This window comes from Ranitomeya imitator, chromosome 4 (genome assembly GCF_032444005.1).
Source record: "Ranitomeya imitator isolate aRanImi1 chromosome 4, aRanImi1.pri, whole genome shotgun sequence".
NCBI lineage: Eukaryota > Metazoa > Chordata > Amphibia > Anura > Dendrobatidae > Ranitomeya > Ranitomeya imitator.
In genome coordinates this window covers 303,755,651-303,779,550 of record NC_091285.1, presented here as the reverse complement: position 1 = coordinate 303,779,550, position 23,900 = coordinate 303,755,651, and the positions used below count along the sequence as shown (strand labels likewise).

At 48.7% G+C, this 23,900-nt stretch overlaps 1 protein-coding gene across 2 annotated transcripts in view; it reads left to right on the top strand.

Annotated features, from left to right (window-relative positions):
- The window catches only part of SMIM30 (small integral membrane protein 30), a 30,608-nt gene extending 15,143 nt beyond the window's left edge, over positions 1-15,465 (top strand). For both annotated transcript variants that reach the window (XM_069764811.1, XM_069764812.1), the window contains exon 2: positions 15,122-15,465. In XM_069764811.1, coding sequence (XP_069620912.1) covers positions 15,147-15,332 — 186 coding nt within the window. In that variant the 5' untranslated portion in view covers positions 15,122-15,146 and the 3' untranslated portion in view covers positions 15,333-15,465. The remainder of the gene's footprint in view (positions 1-15,121) is intronic.
- The last annotated feature ends 8,435 nt before the right edge of the window (positions 15,466-23,900 follow it).

Here is a 23,900-nt window from a genome sequence, read left to right as displayed (position 1 = left end):
CAGATGATAGAAGCTGCACCATAGATTAACATTGGTCCGAGTGCTAGGAGATATATATATTCGAGTATAAGCCGAGATTTTCAGCCCAAAAAAATGGGCTGAAAGTGCCCCTCTCGGCTTATAGTCGAGTCATGGAAGGCGGCGGGTGAGGGGGAGCGACGCCTGTCAAATACTCACCTGCTGCCAGCGCTCCTGACGCAGTTCCTGCATGTCCCACGGTCTTCGGGCGCCTGCAGCATCTTCCCCTGTTCAGCGGTCACTGCTACCGCTCATTAAAGTTATGAATATGGACTCCACTCCCATAAGGGTGGAGCCGCATATTCATTACTGTAATGAGCGGTAACATGTGACTGCTCACTACAGGAAGAAGCTGCCGCTCCCAAAGACCGTGGGACATGCAGGGACCGCGTCAGGAGTGCTGGGAGCAGGTAAGTATGTCATATTCACCTGTCCGCGTTCCACCCGTTGGGCGCCGCTCTGTATTCCCATCCTCTTGCTGTGACTGTTCAGGTGAGATGGCGCGATGACATATTAGTGTGCGCGCCACCCTGTGCCTGAACAGTCAGTGCGGAGAGACGGGACGCTGAGGAGCAGCGACGAGAGGTGAATCTATGGGGCCATAACTGCATGGAGCATTATATGGGGCCTTAACTGCATGGAGCATTATATGGGGCCATAACTGCATGGAGCATTATATGGGGCCATAACTGCGTGGAGCATTGTATGGGGCCATAACTGCATGGAGCATTGTATGGGGCCATAACTGCGTGGAGCATTGTATGGGGCCATAACTGCGTGGAGCATTGTATGGGGCCATAACTGCGTGGAGCATTGTATGGGGCCATAACTGCTTGGAGCATTGTATGGGGCCATAACTGCGTGGAGCATTGTATGGGGCCATAACTGCGTGGAGCATTGTATGGGGCCATAACTGCGTGGAGCATTGTATGGGGCCATAACTGCGTGGAGCATTGTATGGGGCCATAACTGCGTGGAGCATTGTATGGGGCCATAACTGCGTGGAGCATTGTATGGGGCCATAACTGCGTGGAGCATTGTATGGGGCCATAACTGCGTGGAGCATTGTATGGGGCCATAACTGCGTGGAGCATTGTATGGGGCCATAACTGCGTGGAGCATTGTATGGGGCCATAACTGCGTGGAGCATTGTATGGGGCCATAACTGCGTGGAGCATTGTATGGGGCCATAACTGCGTGGAGCATTGTATGGGGCCATAACTGCGTGGAGCATTGTATGGGGCCATAACTGCGTGGAGCATTGTATGGGGCCATAACTGCGTGGAGCATTGTATGGGGCCATAACTGCGTGGAGCATTGTATGGGGCCATAACTGCGTGGAGCATTGTATGGGGCCATAACTGCGTGGAGCATTGTATGGGGCCATAACTGCGTGGAGCATTGTATGGGGCCATAACTGCGTGGAGCATTGTATGGGGCCATAACTGCGTGGAGCATTGTATGGGGCCATAACTGCGTGGAGCATTGTATGGGGCCATAACTGCGTGGAGCATTGTATGGGGCCATAACTGCGTGGAGCATTGTATGGGGCCATAACTGCGTGGAGCATTGTATGGGGCCATAACTGCGTGGAGCATTGTATGGGGCCATAACTGCGTGGAGCATTGTATGGGGCCATAACTGCGTGGAGCATTGTATGGGGCCATAACTGCGTGGAGCATTGTATGGGGCCATAACTGCGTGGAGCATTGTATGGGGCCATAACTGCGTGGAGCATTGTATGGGGCCATAACTGCGTGGAGCATTGTATGGGGCCATAACTGCGTGGAGCATTGTATGGGGCCATAACTGCGTGGAGCATTGTATGGGGCCATAACTGCGTGGAGCATTGTATGGGGCCATAACTGCGTGGAGCATTGTATGGGGCCATAACTGCGTGGAGCATTGTATGGGGCCATAACTGCGTGGAGCATTGTATGGGGCCATAACTGCGTGGAGCATTGTATGGGGCCATAACTGCGTGGAGCATTGTATGGGGCCATAACTGCGTGGAGCATTGTATGGGGCCATAACTGCGTGGAGCATTGTATGGGGCCATAACTGCGTGGAGCATTGTATGGGGCCATAACTGCGTGGAGCATTGTATGGGGCCATAACTGCGTGGAGCATTGTATGGGGCCATAACTGCGTGGAGCATTGTATGGGGCCATAACTGCGTGGAGCATTGTATGGGGCCATAACTGCGTGGAGCATTGTATGGGGCCATAACTGCGTGGAGCATTGTATGGGGCCATAACTGCGTGGAGCATTGTATGGGGCCATAACTGCGTGGAGCATTGTATGGGGCCATAACTGCGTGGAGCATTGTATGGGGCCATAACTGCGTGGAGCATTGTATGGGGCCATAACTGCGTGGAGCATTGTATGGGGCCATAACTGCGTGGAGCATTGTATGGGGCCATAACTGCGTGGAGCATTGTATGGGGCCATAACTGCGTGGAGCATTGTATGGGGCCATAACTGCGTGGAGCATTGTATGGGGCCATAACTGCGTGGAGCATTGTATGGGGCCATAACTGCGTGGAGCATTGTATGGGGCCATAACTGCGTGGAGCATTGTATGGGGCCATAACTGCGTGGAGCATTGTATGGGGCCATAACTGCGTGGAGCATTGTATGGGGCCATAACTGCGTGGAGCATTGTATGGGGCCATAACTGCGTGGAGCATTGTATGGGGCCATAACTGCGTGGAGCATTGTATGGGGCCATAACTGCGTGGAGCATTGTATGGGGCCATAACTGCGTGGAGCATTGTATGGGGCCATAACTGCGTGGAGCATTGTATGGGGCCATAACTGCGTGGAGCATTGTATGGGGCCATAACTGCGTGGAGCATTGTATGGGGCCATAACTGCGTGGAGCATTGTATGGGGCCATAACTGCGTGGAGCATTGTATGGGGCCATAACTGCGTGGAGCATTGTATGGGGCCATAACTGCGTGGAGCATTGTATGGGGCCATAACTGCGTGGAGCATTGTATGGGGCCATAACTGCGTGGAGCATTGTATGGGGCCATAACTGCGTGGAGCATTGTATGGGGCCATAACTGCGTGGAGCATTGTATGGGGCCATAACTGCGTGGAGCATTGTATGGGGCCATAACTGCGTGGAGCATTGTATGGGGCCATAACTGCGTGGAGCATTGTATGGGGCCATAACTGCGTGGAGCATTGTATGGGGCCATAACTGCGTGGAGCATTGTATGGGGCCATAACTGCGTGGAGCATTGTATGGGGCCATAACTGCGTGGAGCATTGTATGGGGCCATAACTGCGTGGAGCATTGTATGGGGCCATAACTGCGTGGAGCATTGTATGGGGCCATAACTGCGTGGAGCATTGTATGGGGCCATAACTGCGTGGAGCATTGTATGGGGCCATAACTGCGTGGAGCATTGTATGGGGCCATAACTGCGTGGAGCATTGTATGGGGCCATAACTGCGTGGAGCATTGTATGGGGCCATAACTGCGTGGAGCATTGTATGGGGCCATAACTGCGTGGAGCATTGTATGGGGCCATAACTGCGTGGAGCATTGTATGGGGCCATAACTGCGTGGAGCATTGTATGGGGCCATAACTGCGTGGAGCATTGTATGGGGCCATAACTGCGTGGAGCATTGTATGGGGCCATAACTGCGTGGAGCATTGTATGGGGCCATAACTGCGTGGAGCATTGTATGGGGCCATAACTGCGTGGAGCATTGTATGGGGCCATAACTGCGTGGAGCATTGTATGGGGCCATAACTGCGTGGAGCATTGTATGGGGCCATAACTGCGTGGAGCATTGTATGGGGCCATAACTGCGTGGAGCATTGTATGGGGCCATAACTGCGTGGAGCATTGTATGGGGCCATAACTGCGTGGAGCATTGTATGGGGCCATAACTGCGTGGAGCATTGTATGGGGCCATAACTGCGTGGAGCATTGTATGGGGCCATAACTGCGTGGAGCATTGTATGGGGCCATAACTGCGTGGAGCATTGTATGGGGCCATAACTGCGTGGAGCATTGTATGGGGCCATAACTGCGTGGAGCATTGTATGGGGCCATAACTGCGTGGAGCATTGTATGGGGCCATAACTGCGTGGAGCATTGTATGGGGCCATAACTGCGTGGAGCATTGTATGGGGCCATAACTGCGTGGAGCATTGTATGGGGCCATAACTGCGTGGAGCATTGTATGGGGCCATAACTGCGTGGAGCATTGTATGGGGCCATAACTGCGTGGAGCATTGTATGGGGCCATAACTGCGTGGAGCATTGTATGGGGCCATAACTGCGTGGAGCATTGTATGGGGCCATAACTGCGTGGAGCATTGTATGGGGCCATAACTGCGTGGAGCATTGTATGGGGCCATAACTGCGTGGAGCATTGTATGGGGCCATAACTGCGTGGAGCATTGTATGGGGCCATAACTGCGTGGAGCATTGTATGGGGCCATAACTGCGTGGAGCATTGTATGGGGCCATAACTGCGTGGAGCATTGTATGGGGCCATAACTGCGTGGAGCATTGTATGGGGCCATAACTGCGTGGAGCATTGTATGGGGCCATAACTGCGTGGAGCATTGTATGGGGCCATAACTGCGTGGAGCATTGTATGGGGCCATAACTGCGTGGAGCATTGTATGGGGCCATAACTGCGTGGAGCATTGTATGGGGCCATAACTGCGTGGAGCATTGTATGGGGCCATAACTGCGTGGAGCATTGTATGGGGCCATAACTGCGTGGAGCATTGTATGGGGCCATAACTGCGTGGAGCATTGTATGGGGCCATAACTGCGTGGAGCATTGTATGGGGCCATAACTGCGTGGAGCATTGTATGGGGCCATAACTGCGTGGAGCATTGTATGGGGCCATAACTGCGTGGAGCATTGTATGGGGCCATAACTGCGTGGAGCATTGTATGGGGCCATAACTGCGTGGAGCATTGTATGGGGCCATAACTGCGTGGAGCATTGTATGGGGCCATAACTGCGTGGAGCATTGTATGGGGCCATAACTGCGTGGAGCATTGTATGGGGCCATAACTGCGTGGAGCATTGTATGGGGCCATAACTGCGTGGAGCATTGTATGGGGCCATAACTGCGTGGAGCATTGTATGGGGCCATAACTGCGTGGAGCATTGTATGGGGCCATAACTGCGTGGAGCATTGTATGGGGCCATAACTGCGTGGAGCATTGTATGGGGCCATAACTGCGTGGAGCATTGTATGGGGCCATAACTGCGTGGAGCATTGTATGGGGCCATAACTGCGTGGAGCATTGTATGGGGCCATAACTGCGTGGAGCATTGTATGGGGCCATAACTGCGTGGAGCATTGTATGGGGCCATAACTGCGTGGAGCATTGTATGGGGCCATAACTGCGTGGAGCATTGTATGGGGCCATAACTGCGTGGAGCATTGTATGGGGCCATAACTGCGTGGAGCATTGTATGGGGCCATAACTGCGTGGAGCATTGTATGGGGCCATAACTGCGTGGAGCATTGTATGGGGCCATAACTGCGTGGAGCATTGTATGGGGCCATAACTGCGTGGAGCATTGTATGGGGCCATAACTGCGTGGAGCATTGTATGGGGCCATAACTGCGTGGAGCATTGTATGGGGCCATAACTGCGTGGAGCATTGTATGGGGCCATAACTGCGTGGAGCATTGTATGGGGCCATAACTGCGTGGAGCATTGTATGGGGCCATAACTGCGTGGAGCATTGTATGGGGCCATAACTGCGTGGAGCATTGTATGGGGCCATAACTGCGTGGAGCATTGTATGGGGCCATAACTGCGTGGAGCATTGTATGGGGCCATAACTGCGTGGAGCATTGTATGGGGCCATAACTGCGTGGAGCATTGTATGGGGCCATAACTGCGTGGAGCATTGTATGGGGCCATAACTGCGTGGAGCATTGTATGGGGCCATAACTGCGTGGAGCATTGTATGGGGCCATAACTGCGTGGAGCATTGTATGGGGCCATAACTGCGTGGAGCATTGTATGGGGCCATAACTGCGTGGAGCATTGTATGGGGCCATAACTGCGTGGAGCATTGTATGGGGCCTCTATGGGGCAATAAAGAACTGAATGTAGCATTGTATGGGGCCTCTATGGGGCAATAAAGAACTGAATGTAGCATTGTATGGGGCCTCTATGGGGCAATAAAGAACTGAATGTAGCATTGTATGGGGCCTCTATGGGGCAATAAAGAACTGAATGTAGCATTGTATGGGGCCTCTATGGGGCAATAAAGAACTGAATGTAGCATTGTATGGGGCCTCTATGGGGCAATAAAGAACTGAATGTAGCATTGTATGGGGCCTCTATGGGGCAATAAAGAACTGAATGTAGCATTGTATGGGGCCTCTATGGGGCAATAAAGAACTGAATGTAGCATTGTATGGGGCCTCTATGGGGCAATAAAGAACTGAATGTAGCATTGTATGGGGCCTCTATGGGGCAATAAAGAACTGAATGTAGCATTGTATGGGGCCTCTATGGGGCAATAAAGAACTGAATGTAGCATTGTATGGGGCCTCTATGGGGCAATAAAGAACTGAATGTAGCATTATATGGGGCCTATTTTGTATGGAGCATCTTATGGGGTCATAAAGAACTGAGTGTAGCATTATATGGGGCCTATTTTGTATGGAGCATCTTATGGGGTCATAATGAACTGAATGGAGCATTATATGGGGCTCTTGATTCAATATGGATATTCAAAAACACAACCTACTGATGCCTCAATTAATTTTACTTTTATTGGTATCTATTTTCATTTTTAACATTTACCCGTAGCTGCTGCATTTTCCACCCTAGGCTTATACTCAAGTCAATTGGTTTCCCAGTTTTTTGTTGCAAAATTAGGGGGTTCGGCTTATACTCGGGTCGGCTTATACTTGAGTATATACGATATATGTATATACAGCGCCCCAGGGTCCTGGTCGTTGCAGTAATGTCGCTCTGCCACTAAGGAGAGTGATGTTATGTCTGATTGCACTAAAGGAGTTCACCTGACCAGGTATCAGTCACACATTACACTTCACACTCCAGGGAGAGCAAAAGGCACTATGTATTAGGCCACTCCTCACACTCTGGTAAAACTGGGGGTTGGATAGGAACGCAGCCTGGGAGAGCTCTAGGGAGGACCTGCCAGGTGTGGGACCCTGGCAGGGACCTAGGAGAAAGGACAGAATGCTACGGAGCCGCGCCTGTACTACCTTGCGGCGGCATCCTAAGGAAGGACACGAAGCGGAGTATATTGTGGAGAAGTGAGAAACGAGATCACAGCACAAGGAGATAGAACCAGTAGGAGTCATGCCCCGAAATCGGCAACATCCTACTGAGGCGCGTAGCCGGTGGCCAGAATGCCGAGGAAGTAACTGACTCCAAGCATTACTTCAAACTGCGGCAGGACAGTTGATTACAGGTTGGCTGTCTACCTTAAATCACCTAAGCAGACATAGGGGGCAAACGTGGAGAGGGGCGTCTCTAGAGTCCCAGAATAGCTCTGAGCCTACCCGTCATACGGCTGCGTCCTAGCCAGATAAACTTGGGGGGACGGAGAAGAGAAAGAACTGATACGAGAGCTGTGAGGACTATCCCGTGGTGCTCAGCAGGGAAGGACTACAACACACAGGCGCTAGTTGGTAGGCAACTATTTCCACCTGCAAAGGGAACTCTGGATGTGCCTTCGGACCGGCTGGTCTCAGCCAGCCCTGTTAACAGTGCTCTGGATTGCGGATCCCGAAGCCTTCAGTAAAAAGGTAAAGAGACTGCAACCCTGTGTCCTCGTTATTAACCGCACCTCACATCATCATCACCTACACTTCTGGAAAGCCCTGGGGATATACTTCACCTGTGGGAAGGTATACCATCTAGCTGCCATAACACCACCCCAGTGGGCCCCAAGCAGCGTCGGTCACCCTGACCGAATACCACAGGTGGCGTCACGAAACCTTGACAAACTTACCATTTTCTCCTTCGTCTCATTGGGGGACACAGGACCATGGGTGTTATGCTGCTGTCACTAGGATGACATTAAGCAAATAAACAAAAAAGTTAACTCCTCCTCCACAGTATACACCCTGCGTTGGCTCTCTCGTGAACCAGTTCTTGCTTAGCGTCTGTAGGAGGCACTAGGGTCTGATTTCAGACCCCGATTTTCTGATTTTATTTTTATTTTTTTCATCTTTTTTTCCATGGATTAGACGGGCGAAGGGGCCTTTCAAGGTCCCGATCTCCCAAAAACTTCAAGAGGCGGGAACGCGGAGTGTCGCCTCCTCGTACCCCCTCCTGCAACGCCAGCCTTAGCTCTTATCGGGGCGACGGATTCCTTTAATGGGTCCGCTCTCCCCACACCAACAACGGATGGGAACATGGTGTGTCGCCCCCTTTCGGAGCCAGGACTTCTGCCGACCTGCGAAGGCGCGATTGATCCCCCAATGAGGTGAAGGAGAAGCACTCTTGTGGCTTTTGTGTGGCCCCACTGCACCACCACTGTGAGAAAGCGGCTGGTGTCAGGGATTCATCGAGCCCTCTCCACCTCCCTATCAAAGGGATGGTGGATTGAGGAGAGCCGGCGTGATTGATGTTTGCCGTCTGTGGCCCAGTGCTCCTGACTCGGATCGCAGTGAGTACAGCCATTCAGCGGGAGGGAGGACTCCTTACCTCCCTCCCCATGTCCCTGCGTTTATGCCCAGGTCCCCGGGGGGGAAGGGGGTTCGGCACAAAGTCCTAGGCCCTGCCCTAGGTTCCGCCGCGGCCTTTATTACACCATGGCATTAACCCCTCCGCTGCAGGTTTATATAATCCATACGCTGCAGGCACATCCCTGCAAGATTTCATGAGCCTTTTGCAGTATGTTTCAATCAAAGGCTAATAAAAAGGCGGATAAGGCGCACATGGTGATCTATGCCTCATGTACCTCATGCAAATGTTTCCCTACTGCGTAAGCATCCTAAACCTCTCTGCACGGACTGTGAGGCTTCAGGCTCTCAGGAGACCCCCGCTACTGTAGAACACAGCGGTGCCAGCCCCCCTGAGTAGGCTTCCTCTTTGACACAGTCCATGGCTTCTCTCGCCAAGGCCCTAGAATCCTTTTGTGATTCCTCCTCAAGCCAGTGCATCTCCTTACCCCCTGTAGAGGGTTCCTCAGCCGCACACAGCTCGTCAGGTTGGGGCCGGATGGCTACGCAGGGTACTCATTCCTCTAGAAAACGTACCCGTGACACTTCCCCACAGAACTCTGATGTTTCTTCATCCGCTAGCTCTGTCTCGTTCCCCTTCACCAGCGGTTTACAGTGAGCACAACTCAGAATATGAATCCGATGTGGCCCCAGACCCGGATTCCCCTGAGTTCCAGGAGTCTATTGATTCCCTCATCGAGGCGGTTAATCACACTCTGAAAATAGACGAAGAAGCAGGTACTAATCAGGATCACCAAGTGTCCTTTAAATGAACAAAACTGCCTCACAAGTTTTTTGCCAATCATCCTGAATTTACGGACATTATCAAAAAGCATAGAAATCGCCTGGATAAGCGCTTCACGGGCCTAAATCCACTAGAAGCACGGTACCCCTACACACCGACTCTGAGACAGGAATGGTTTGAGTCCCCTACAGTAGATCCACCTATATCGAGACTCGCTTCAAAGACTCTTCTGTCTTTGGCGGATGGATCTTCCATTAAAAATCCCACTGATCGTCAGATTGACAACATGGCCAGGTCGGTCTTCGAGGCTGCTGGAGCCACTCTATTACCTTCATTCGCCACTACTTGGGTAGCTAGAGCTATGGTAGCCTGGGCCGAGGCCATAGTGAAATCTAATAGGGACAATAGCTTGCCGCCCGATGTGTCCAGCCTTGCCTATCAGATTGGCCGAGCAGGGGATTACGTAGTTCATGCCTCCCTAGATGCACCTAATTGTGCCGCACTTGCGGCCGCTAACGCCGTGACCATCAGGAGAGCATTGTGGCTCCAAGAAAGGCGGGCAGACTAAGCTTCAAAGAAATCCTTGACTTCACTGCCATATCAGCACTGGTGCCTCTTCGGAGATAAAACTCAATCAGATTATCTCAGACGCTACCGGCGGAAAAAGCAAATTCTTCCCTCACCGTAGGCCTATTCGCCCCTTTTGGAACCATTCCCAGGTTCGCTTCCGAACTTTTCGCGGTACCACAACTGGTCTTCAACTGCTCCCGCTAGCTCTTCTCGCCCCCCACGCAGAGGCAGGGGGTCGCAACCTTCCTTCAGACCTTCTAATTCTTGGAGAAACAGATCTCCCCAATCCATACCTAAAAGTGCCCCTTCCCAAAAATTCTCTTCTCAATGACTCCTGGCCGTGTCCGGTGGACACAGGCAGGGTAGGCGGCCATCTAATTTTGTTTCGCCAAGTATGGTTATCGGTCATTCACGACCAGTGGGTCAGAGACCTCGTGTCTTCCGGATACAGGATCGAGTTAATTCCCCCCCCCCCCTCCGACGCGCTTCTTCCAGTCCTGTCTTCCAAAGTCCAAAGCGCAAGCAGTTCTTTTACCAGGCCTTACAAGTCCTCAGCAACAGCACAGTTATCGTTCCGGTTCCTCCCACAGAAAGGTTCAAGGGCTTCTACTTGAACCTGTTTGTGGTCGCCAAGAAAGATCCATGCATCCCATTTTGGACCCGAAGTTGTTGAACAAATTCCTCTCAGTGCGCCACTTCAGGATGGAGTCCCTACGCTCTGTTGTCGATTGATGCCAGGTATTACCCTTTTTCCAAAGAAGCGACAACAAAGACGCATATCTTCACATCCCAATCTTCGAAAGTCATCAAAGATTCCTGCGCTTTGCGGTTCGAGACTATCATTTTCAATTCACTGCTCTGCCCTTTGGGATCGCCACCGCCCCCAGGGTGTTCACAAAAGTCATGGCTGCCGTCATGTCTATCCTACACTCCCGGGGCGTGGTGATTCTTCCATATCTGGACGATCTTCTCGTCAAAGCTCCATCTTATCGGGCTTGCCAAGGGAGCGTCACTGTCACCATCGACACTCTGTCTCATCTAGGTTGGCTGGTGAACATGGAGAAATTGTCACCAGTTAATCCCAGCGAGTCCCCTTTTTGGGGATGATCTTGGACACTTCCCTAGGGTTGGTAATTCTCCCTCCGGAAAAGATTTTCTCTCTAATCCGGGGATCCTAATTGCTATCTCTGGGCCGCTCTCACTCCCTGCGGTTCGCCATGCAGGTACTCGGGAAAATGGTGGCATCTATCAAGGCAGTGCCGTTTGCACAATTTCACTTTCGTCCCCTGCAGCAGGCCTTGATCTCAGCATGGGACAAGAATCCAGCCTCCCTGGGTCGCCTCTTTCGCCTGGCACCCAGAATCAGGTGATCTCTCAGGTGGTGGACTACAATGTCGTCTTTGAATCAGGGAAGGTCCTTCCTCCCAGTTCACTGGCTGGTAGTGACCCCCGCTGCCAGTCTCCTCGCATGGGGAGCAATCTTTCGTCACCACACGGCTCAGAGACGTTGGTCCGCTCAGGAAGCCAACCTTCCAATCAAAATCCTTGAGATCCGAGCGATAACGCTGGCTCTTTATCGTTTCCATCACCTCTTGGCGGGACATCCCGTCTGGATCCAATCATACTATGTAACGGCTGTGGCGTACATTAATCGCCAGGGAGGCACGCGCAGCAGAAGAGCGATGACCGAGGTTTCGCAAATTCTACAATGGGCCGAGGCAAATCAATCACTCATTTCCGCAGTTTACATTCCGGGGGTAGAGAATTGGGTGGCGGACTTTCTCGGCCGCCAGGGTCTCTTCACCCGGAAGCCATTCACGGGATTTTTCCAGCGTTTCGGCACTCCAGATGTAGACCTCCAGGCTGAATGCCAAGGTTCCGACATTTGTAGCCCGATCCCGCGATCCGTTAGCCATCGGCTTGGATGCCCTAGTACTCCCATGGAGCCAATTTTGTCTCCCTTACATCTTTCCGCCTCTTCTGCTGATCCCAAGGGTCATCCGAAAAATCAAAGCGGAAGGCGTTCTGGTGATCCTTGTTGCTCTGGACTGGCCTCACCGAGCTTGGTACGCAGAGCTTATGCATCTCGTCGACTATGTTCCCTGGAGGTTACCGGATCTGCCGGACCTTCTCACCCAGGAACCCATTTGCCACCAGAACTCGAGAGTTCTGAGTTTAACGGCCTGGCCATTGAATCCTGGATTTTTGCCCAAGCCGGGTTCTCCCGTAAGTAGCATCTACCATGATCAACACTAGGAAGCTTGTTTCCATGAGTATTTACGATTGCGTTTGGAGAACTTTTTTCGCTTGGTGTAAAGATAGGGGTCTTTCCCTGTTGGTGTTTTTCACCCCCTCCATTCTGGAGTTTCTCCAAGCTGGTCTGGGTTCAGGCCTAGCGCTGGCCTCTCTCTCAAGGGCCAGATCTCGTCCCTCTCTGTCCTTTTCCAGCATCGGATAGCTTCCAAGCCTTGGGTTAGGACCTCCATGCAAGGAGTTTTGCATCTTGTCCCTCCGTACAAGATGCCTTTAGAACCTTGGGACCTTAACTTGGTCCTCAGTGCCTTACAAGAGACTCCCTTCAAGCCATTACAGGATGTTTCCCTCTCTCTTCTTTCATGGAAAGTTACCTTTCTGGTGGCCATAACATCCATCAGACGGGTTTCGGAACTGGTGGCCTTGTCGTGCAAGCCTCCGTCTTTGATTTTCCACCAGGACAAGGTGGTGCTCAGAGCGACCCCGTCCTTCTTACCTAAAGTCGTCTGGTCTTTTCATCTTTTCATCCATCGTACTGAGAAAGCCCTTCACACTCTGGACTTGGTGAGGGCTCTCAGAAAGTACATTTCCAGGACGGCGTCTTTTTCGCAAAGCTGATGCCCTTTTTGTGCTTCCGGATGGTCACAGAAAGGGGTTACTTGCCTTAAAGGCCACGATAGCCAGATGGCTTCGTTCAGCGATCCAAGAAGCTTACCGTGTCAAAGGCCAGCCTATCCCTGCTGGGATTAAGGCACAATCCAGTCGGTCAGTGGGGGCCTCCTGGCCCATTCGGCACCAGGCATCTGCAAAGCAAGTGTGTAAGGTTGCGACTTGGTCCAGTCTTCACACGTTCGATAAACATTACAACATTCATGTTCAAGCCTCCTCAGATGCGGCCGTCGGCAGACAGATTCTGCAATCAGCAGTTTAGCATCTGTAGGCCTCATTTAATCACTTAATTTTTTCAGCATTGGGTGCGTGAGGCTTCACCTGTTGTGATGTTTTCCCACCCAGGGGCTGCTTTAGGACGTTCCATGGTCCTGTGTCACCCAATGAAGCGAAGGAGAAAGAGAGGGATTTTTGTGTACTCACCGTAAAATCCTTTTCTCCGAGCCAATCATTGGGGGGGACAGCACCCACCCTGTTAGCCCGTTGGCTTGTAGTCTTTATTGGTTTTGACATACTGCAATTCTGTTTGTGAGCTCCTACTGCTTTGGCACCGAACTGGTTCACGAGAGAGCCAGCAGAGGGTGTATACTGCGGAGGAGGAGTTAACTTTTTTTTGTGTATTTGCTTAGTGTCCTCCTAGTGGCAGCAGCATAACACCCATGGTCCTGTGTCCCCAATGATTGGCTCAGAGAAAAGGATTTTACGGTGAGTACACAAAAATACCAGTTTTTTTCCACTGAGATGTTGTTTTAGCCCCAAGTTTTAATCTTCAGAAGGGATAATGGGAGAAAATGAACAGTACATTTTTTTTTTTTTTTTTGTATTAGTAGTTGGATAATAACTATCTAGGTTTGCCTATTAGATTTGGGATGGCACTCCATATTGTCTTTCCCTTATGGGTTGGCTAGATCTTTAAAACAATGGGGATCAGACTGGTGTAACCCCATCTTCTAATATCTTTTTTTGACCATTGTAACCCTATTCCCTGATGTTTGTTATCTTGGCAAGCAAATGCATTAATTTATTGATATTACAGTAATATAGGGAAATTAAGGGTCAGTGAGCGGGGGGGGGGCACCACTGCACATTTATTAGTGTCCCATCCTCCATGGTTGGGGGAAGAAATTTTAGGGATATTGCTCGCCTGTTTTTAACCGATGAGTACCGTATTTTTTGGACTATAAAACTCACTTTTCCTCCAAGAGTGTGTGATTGGGGTGCGTCTTATAGTCCAGATGTCCTTAATCTGGCTGAGGTGGGGAGGCGGTGGAACAGTGGGTCACAGGAGGCTGGAGCTGGCTGCTGCAGCTAACACTGTGCTCACTGCTAAAGAAAAATGAATATTCACTCCTGTCCACGCCCATGGTCGTGGAATGGAGTGAATATTAATTTCTCTTTAATAGCGGGCACAGTGTTAGCCGCAGCAGCTGCCCGGCTTTTGAGTGTGCTGATTACTTAAGGCAATGAATATTCACTGCATTCCACTCCCATAGACGTGGAATTCAATGAATATTCCTTCCCTTTAGTAGCAGCACAAGTGAAAACACTGCAGCTTTAGAAACGCAGCGGCTAACATTGTGCTTGTTAAAGAGCAATGAATACTCACTGCGCTCCACGCACACAGTCCCGGCGTGGAGTACAGTGAGTATTCCGGCAGCTGTCCTCGGCGGCTTGTAAGCAGCTCATGATGTCACTGTCATGCGCTGCTTACAGGCATAAAGCAGCTGCTGGCAATGGAGCAGGACTCTGCGAGGGCAGGCAGGGAAGGTAAGAATTTGTTTGTTTTTTGTTTTTATTTTCCTGCTGGGGCCATGCATACCAGGATAGGGAAGGGGCCAATCATGCCAGAATAAGGATGGGGCCATGCATACCAGGACAGAGATGGGGGGCTCTGCATACCATGATGGGGATTGTGGCCATCCATACCAGGATAGGGATAAGGGCTGACCTGCAGTACCACAACAAACCAGTGAATAGGTGTGGAGATCTTTATTAAAGGAAGCAACCATGTTTTCTAGTGCTAGTAACTCTTTAAATATTACATACTTTGCTTATTTATTTTTTTAATCTACCTAGGTGATAAAATGTAGCCATATGTATCTGTTAGTTCTGTTTACAATAAAATAACCTTATTTTCCAATTCCTTTTTTACAGAAACCACCTTCTTATTCAGGACTAAATGGCTTTCTCTGGACCAACCTGGAACTTTTCATCTGTGCTGATATCCCTGATTTTCCTGCTTCCTGGTGTGGAAGCAATGGATGAAGGAGATGCAATAGCAATGCTGCTTGGAGTGGTTATTGTGGCCATTGGATTATGTGCTTGTTTGGGGTACTATGCTAGAAATCGAGAACGGCACTACTAAGAATTTTTGTATTTTGAGTTTATACAATTATTGTTTGGAAGCTTTCTCTTTTTTTTTTTTGTAAATGAGCTGCCGGCGCAAATAGTCATATCTCTTTCTGATATGAATATTAAATGCGTTACACCATAAAATATTTATTTTGTATCGGTCTTTTCTCTACATTATTAAATTAAACCCAGAAAGGTATTAGCATGTGTAGAATTTGCCATAATGTGCTTTATTACAAAGCTCTTTTTAACATGAAGTTTAATCACTTGTGGTGTTTAACCCCTCTCTGACCTTAGACATACTATCCCGTCTAGGTGCCCTGGGCCTATTTGATCCTCGACGGGATAGTACGTCATAGCGATCGACCGCGCTCACGGGGGGAGCGCGGCCGATGGCGGCCGGGTGTCAGCTGACTATCGCAGCTGACATCCGGCACAATGTGCCAGGAGCGGTCACGGACCGGCCCCGACACATTAACCTCTGGCACACCGCGATCAAATATGATCGCGGTGTGCCGGCGGTATAGGGAAGCGTCGCGCAGGGAGGGGGCTCCCTGCGGGCTTCCCTGAGACCCCCCGCAGCAACGCGATGTGATCGCGTTGCTGCGAGGGTCTCCTTACCTCCCTCCCTGTAGCAGGCCCGGATCCAAGATGGCCGCGGCATCCAGGTCCTGCAGGGAGGGAGGTGGCTTTCCAAGTGCCTGCTCAGAGCAGGCGCTTGGTAAGCCTGCAGTGCTCTAAGTCAGATCGGTGATCTGTCAGAGTGCTGTGCAAACTGTCAGATCAGTGATCTGTGATGTCTCCCCTCCCCCCCCCGGGACAAAGTAAAAAAGTTTAAAAAAAAATTTTCCAAATGTGAAAAAAAAAAAAAAAAATCCATAATATTGAAAAAAAAAAAAAAAAAAATATATATATATATATTTATATATATTCCCATAAATACATTTCTTTATCTAAATTAAAAAAACCAAACAATAAAAATACACATATTCAGTATTGCCTGACCCCACCTATAAAACTATTATCACTAGTTAACCCCTTCAGTGAACACCATAAAGAAAGAAAAAAACCACGCTTTATTCTCATACCGCCAAACAAAAAGTGGAATAACACGCGATCAAAAAGACGGATATAATAACCAAGGTACCGCTGAAAACGTCATCTTGTCCCGCAAAAAAAGAGCTGCCACACAGAATCATCAGCGAAAAAATAAAAAAGTTATAGTCCTCAGAATAAAGCGATGCAAAAATAATTATTTTTTCTATAAAATAGTTTTTATCGTATAAAAGCGCCAAAACATTAAAAAATGATATAAATGAGGTATTGCTGTAATCATACTGACCCGAAGAATAAAACTGCTTTATCCATTTTACATGTAATCCCTTAAAACAATAGCTTTATTATAAATATTATAAAAATACCAAATCCCGGTGAAACACAAAAAACATATATATGAGAAAAAGATCTATTTGTGCACCTGTCCTGACAAATAGCCCTACACTTAGCTGCTATCCCTTCCTAACAGTGGAGGTTGGCACCCTGACAGAACGAATTGGCGCCCCCACTCGGCGGCGGCTGACCCCGGCTCACCCTGTTAAATACCTAACAAACTATAGGTGGGAAAACAATGAGCTAGTAAAAGGAATGAAGGAAGGTGTAAGGTAATAGGCTAAGGTGCACAACAAATATCAAAAATAAACCCCCATGTACAGAAACTTGCAACAAAGCTTAGTATGTGTACTGCATACAAATACCAGTCCCAACATACAATTGCTCAACTCGTAGCGTGCCGGCTAGAGGCCACTAGATATACAGATGCAGCCGGCACTGCAAGAGGTTGCAAACTAAAGCAAAGTAACATTGGTAGCAGGCGTAGGTAAAATAACCTAAAATAATCTGGTTCAATATAACAACAGACTGTTTATGGCAAAAAATTCTTTAAACAACCTCAAGCAGCATGTGCCAGTAGTACAGAAATGGATAATAAGTGATACAACATGTAATCCATCTCAGACCATGTAACAGATAGTATTAACGTCTGGTTAAAAGACTTATCACCAGGCACTAAGCTGCAAATAAATCACCATTATCAGCAATGTACAGTCTCTGCATGCTAGTATGGATAATATACAAGGTAGCCAGAGGAGGGTATTAACCCTGATCTACTTAGCTTCCAAATAATCGCCCCGACGCGTTTCCCCGTTAGACGGTTCCTCAGGAGGCAGAGATATCATAACCAGTGGGATATGGATGCAGGCGCCATGATACCTAGGCAGGTAATAAAGCTATTGTTTTAAGGGATTACATGTGACACAGTTTGTAATTTTCCCTGATTTTCTTTATTTATTATTTTATCCATTTTACCAAACGTGGAACGGTATAAACGCCTCCCCCAAAAGAAGTTCATGAATAGCTGGTTTTCGGTCATTCTGCCTCACAAAAATCGGAATAAAAAGCGATCAAAAAATGTCACGTGCCCGAAAATGTTACCAATAAAAGCGTCAACTCGTCCCGCAAAAAACAAGACCTCACATGACTCTGTGGACTCAAATATGGAAAAATTATAGCTCTCAAAATGTGGTAATGCAAAAAAATATTTTTTGCAATAAAAAGCGTCTTTCAGTGTGTGACGGCTGCCAATCATAAAAATTCGCTAAAAAACCCGCTATAAAAGTAAATCAAACCCCCCTTCATCACCCGCTTAGTTAGGGAAAAATAAAAAAATTAAAAAAAATGTATTTATTTCCATTTTCCCATTAGGGTTAGGGATAGGGCTAGGGTTAAGGCTACAGTTAGGGTTAGGGCTAGGGTTGGGGCTAAAGTTATGGTTAGGGTTGGGGCTAAAGTTAGGTTTAGGGTTGGGGCTAAAGTTAGAGTTAGGGTTTGGATTACATTTTCGGTTGGGAATAGGGCTGGGATTAGGGTTAGGGGTGTGGTTAGGGTTACCGTTGGGATTAGGGTTAGAGGTGTGTTAGAGGTGTGTTTGGATTAGGGTTTCAGTTATAATTAGGGGGTTTTCCACTGTTTAGGCACATCAGGGGCTCTCCAAACGCGACATGGCGTCCGATCTCAATTCCAGCCAATTCTGCGTAGAAAAAGTAAAACAGTGCCCCTTCCTTTCCGAGCTCTACCGTGTGCCCAAACAGGGGTTTACCCCAACATATGGGGTATCAGCGTACTCAGGACAAATAGGACAACTTTTGGGGTCCAATTTCTCCTGTTACCCTTGGGAAAATACAAAACTACTGTTTAGGTACATTAGGGGCTCTGCAAATGCAATGTGACGCCTGCAGACCATTCCATCTAAGTCTGCATTCCAAATGGCGCTCCTTCCCTTCCGAGCCCTCCCATGCGCTCAAACGGTGGTTCCCCCCACATATCGGGTATCAGCGTACTCAGGACAAATTGGACAACAAGATTTAGGGTCTAATTTCTCCTGTTACCCTTGGAAAAATACAAATCTGGGGGCTAAAAAATCATTTTTGTGGGGAAAAAAAGGATTTTTTTATTTTCTCGGCTCTGCGTTATAAACTGTAGTGAAACACTTGGGGGCTCAAAGTTCTCACAACACATCTAGATAAGTTCCTTGGGGGGTCTAGATTCCAATATGGGGTCACTTGTGGGGGGTTTCTACTGTTTAGGTACATTAGGGGCTCTGCAAACGCAATGTGACGCCTGCAAACCAATCCATCTAAGTCTGCATTCCAAATGATGCTCCATCCCTTCCGAGCTCTCCCATGCGCCCAAACAGTGGTTTACCCCCACATATGGGGTATCGGCGTACTCAGGAGAAATAGTACAACAACTTTTGGGGTCCATTTTCTCCTGTTACCCTTGGTAAAATAAAACAAATTGGAGCTGAAGTAAATTTTTTGTGAAAAAAAGTTAAATGTTCATTTTTATTTAAACATTCCAAAAATTCCTGTGAAACACCTGAAGGGTTAATAAACTTCTTGAATGTGGTTTTGAGCACCTTGAGGAGTGCAGTTTTTAGAATGGTGTCACACTTGGGTATTTTCTATCATATAGACCCCTCAAAATGTCTTCAAATGAGATGTGGTCCCTAAAAAAAAAATGGTGTTGTAAAAATGAGAAATTGCTGGTCAACTTTTAACCCTTATAACTCCCTAACAAAAAAAATTTTGGTTCCAAAATTGTGCTGATGTAAAGTAGACATGTGGGAAATGTTACTTATTAAGTATTTTGTGTGACATACCTCTGTGATTTAATTGCATAAAAATTCAAAGTTGGAAAATTGTAAAATTTTCCAAATTTTCGCCAAATTTCCATTTTTTTCACAAATAAACGCAGGTAATATCAAAGAAATTTTACCACTATCCTGAAGTACAATATGTCACGAGAAAACAATGTAAGAATCACCAGGATCCGTTGAAGCGTTCCAGAAGTTATAACCTCATAAAGGGACAGTGGTCAGAATTGTAAAAATTGGCCTGGTCATTGACGTGCAAACCACCCTTGGGGATAAAGGGGTTAAAACTGAATAGATTGCCACTATTGCATTTGCGTCCCCTTTTTAATTTTTTCTTTTATCTAGCACTGGTTCACAAAAACTGATGTGTATGAGCTTTTACTACCATAGCAATTGTTTAGGCTTGCTGCAAGCGTCAGCTGTACCTTTTTTAAATTCATGGCTGCATCAGGAAGTGTAATGGATATGAGCTTAAGTAATTTTAATAGCAGTCCAATGTTAGTACAAAAATAGCAGATGTTTCGGTCCTAAAGACCTTTCAGTGTACTAAAAAGTAAACAAAATAAGTATACATTAACTAAAGTATTTGCATCCAAAAATAGATACACGTCAAACAATGATATAGGAAGATATAGAAGCCTTATGACTAGAGTTGAGCGACTTTTTTTTCGGATCGAGTCGGGTTTCGAAAAACCCGACTTTGTCAAAAGTCGGGTCGGTTCGGGTGAAATCGGCTGATTATTACGAAAAGTCCGGGGCTGACTGAAACACGAAACCCAATGCAAGTCAATGGTGATTCAAAGTCGGCAGTGAGTGGAGGACAGGAAAACACCGACAGTGCCCATTTTAATGCCAAAAACATCAATTCTTATTACTTAAGCTTGTCAATCTTAATTTACTTTATAATAATAGTTAGGCATTGAAAACAGGGGCTCATTTGGCTAAAGTTGTGGGGGGTAGGGCTGGCTCATGATTTTCGTGGGCCCAGGAAACGCGAAATACGTCACGGCGGTGGAGCAGGGAGAGGTAAGTATTTCAACTTTGCAAGTGCTGTGATCCTAGCAAGCAGGGGGGGCCCACTCGTTGGCACTGGCACAGGGCCCCTCATAGTACGGCGGTGTGTTTGACAGCGGGTGGCGCCTCCCACTGGCATAGACACTTTTGCGTACTATGAGGGGCCCTGTGCCAGTGACGTCGCCAACGAGTATGCCCCCCCTCCCCTCACCTGATGAAGGAACCTGCACTTTCATCTGCACCTTCCTCTTTGTCCCCATGTAAGGTGGTATAGTATGCGGGAAGGGGAACCTGACTTTCAGCAGGGTCAGATTCTGGCTGTGTAGAGTGCAAGGGGAATGCAGTGGTCTGGGTTAATGTACCAGCAGACTCATCTAGCAGTGACTGGGCAATGGGCAGGATGAGGCGGAAACACAGATATAGGCCCAAATAATAAAGTAGGTTAAATGCAGTTCAAAATTGGTAACAGGACTAAACAGGCGGCATTGCTTTGTTCAGTGGTGGACAACTGTAATGAGTGGCAGACACAGTTAGTAGGCCCAAATAATAAAGTGGGCTAAATGTCTGCCAAAAAATTGTTTATAAATAAACAGGTGGCATAGCTAGGTACAGGGGTGGGCTCCTCTGCTGAGTAGCAGACAGTGGTAGTAGGCGCAAAGTATTAACTGGTCTAAATGGAGGCCAGGGCCTCTGTATATGTTAATTATCATCTATCATTTCAACAAATTTGTATTGGCAGTGCCATTGAAGGATTTAACAGCACAGACTACACAGTGGTGGAGCAGGGAGAGGTAAGTATTGCAAGTGGTAGAGCACTGTTCGAGCTGGGGGGGGAACACTCTCGTGGGCGGCGGTACTGGCACAGGGCCCCTCATATTACGACGGTGTGTCTGACGTTGGTTGTGCACCACCACCGTCAGAGACACTTCGTTGTACTATGTGGGACCCTGTGCCAGTGCCGTCGCCCAAGAGTGGGCCCACCCACCTGTCCAGGCAAACGGCACTCGCACGGGTGCTTGCGCCAGGTGGTGACCACAGCCCTGTGGGGGGAGTCAGCCCATTTAGGGAGGTATAAAAAAGGTCTATGGTGGACATTCAGCAGCTTCAAATGGCGGAATTGGAGAAGTCAGTAAGAGGAGGCCAAAAGCAAGACATTTTTCAGGCAAGCTACGTGTCAGCAAGGGACGGTGGGGCAAAATAATTTGAAATCCATGATTGGTTCATTTTAATGAAGGTTAGATCATCAACATTCTGGGTAACCAGACGTGTCCTTCTTTCGGTCAGTATTGAACCAGCAGCACTGAAGACTCTTTCTGATGGCACACTAGCAGCAGGGCAAGCGAGCTCCTGTAATGCATAGTCTGCCAATTCAGGCCAGGTGTCTATTTTAGATGCCCAGTAATCAAAGGGGAATGACCTGTGAGGGAGAACATCGATAAGGGAGGAAAAGTAGTTCGTAACCATACTGGACAAATGCTGTCTCCTGTCACTTTGAATAGATGCAGCACTACCTGTCGTGTCAGCGGTAATTGCGAAATCACTCCACAACCTGGTCATAAAACCCCTCTGTCCAACGCCATTTCGGATTTGTGCACCTCTAACACCTCTGCCATGTTGCCCCCTACGGCTCGTGTGAGAACCATCATCGCCGCTGTGTGCTGGGAATGCCTGAACCAAATGGTCTACAAGAGTTGCTTGTTTGGTAGCCAATATTTGCTCAAGGTTCTCATGTGGCATGATATTTTGTAATTTTCCTTTGTGTCGTGGATCCAGGAGGCAGGCCAACCAGTAATTGTCATCGGTCATCATTTTGATAATGCGGGGGTCCCTTTTTAGGATACGCAAGGCATACTCAGCCATGTGGGCCAATGTTCGAGGTGTCAATTCACTGCTTGTGCTGGGCTGAAGAGCACTTTCTTGCAAATCAACATCACTTGTGTCCCGCAAAAACCCTGTACCTGACCTTGCAACGCCTCCTGTTTCTATTGCCCCCTGAGAAGCATCCTCCTCCCATAAATATTCATCCCCATCATCCTCCTCCTCCTCTTCGTCCGCCACCTCGTCCAGGAGAGTTCCCTGAGCAGACAGTGGCTGACTGTCATCATGGCTTCCCTCCTCCTCAGCTGCAGACGCCAGCTCCTTAATGTGCATCAAACTTTGCATCAGCAGACGCATTAGTGAGATACTCATGCTTATGATGGCGTCGTCTGCACTTACCAGCCGTGTGCAATTCCTCAAAACACTGAAGGACTTGACAGAGGTCTTGTAGCTTCGACCACTGCACACCAGACAACTCCATGTCTGCCATCCAACTGCCTGCCCGTGTATGTGTATCCTCCCACAAATTAATTACAACACGCCTCTGTTCGCACAGCCTCTGAACCATGTGCAGTGTAGAGTTCCACCTTGTTGCAACGTCGATTTATTAGGCGGTGCTGGGGAAGATTCAGCGATCGCTGATGGTTCAGCATACGGCTGGAGTGTACGGGCGACCGGCGGATGTGCGAGCAAAGTCTTCGCACCTTCAGGAGCAGGGCTGGTAACTCCAGATAATTTTTGAGGAAGCACTGCACCACCAGGTTCAAGGTGTGAGCCAGGCAAGGTATGTGTTTAAGTTCTGAAAGGGCTATGGCAGCCATAAAATTCCTTCCATTATCACTGACTACCTTGCCTGCCTCAAGATGTACACTGCCCAGCCATGACTGAGTTTGTTGCTGCAAGTACTCGGCCAGTACTTCCGCGGTGTGTCTTGTCGCCCAAACACTTAATTTCTAACACAGCCTGCTGACGCTTACCACTAGCTGTTCAATAATGGGACACCTCATGTGCAACACTGGCAGCTGCGGATGGAGTGGTCGTGCGACTTCGCTCTGTGGACGAGCTTTCGCTTCTGGAGGAGGAGGAGGAGGGGTGGCGAACGCCTACAGCCAACTGTTTCCTAGACTATGGGCTAAGATGGGCTAGGCAAAACTGTCTCACTATGGCTGTCCCCAGTGGACCCTGCATCCACCACATTAACCCAGTGCGCCATGATGGACATGTAACGTCCCTGGCCACGCCTACTGGTCCATGCATCTGTTGTGAGGTGCACCTTTCCACTGACTGCCACAGTGCATGGACAATGCGGTCTTTGACATGCTGGTGGAGGGCTGGGATGGCTTTTCTCGCAAAGAAGTGCCGACTGGGTAGGTCATAGCGTGGTACTGCGTAGGCCATCAGGTCTTTGAAAGCTTCACTTTCAACCAAGCGTTAGGGCATCATCTCTAACAAGATTAGTATAGCAATGTGGGCGTTCAAACCCTGTGTACGCGGATGAGTACTTTCTTTTCCTAACGAGAGTCTCTTGTAGGGTGAGCT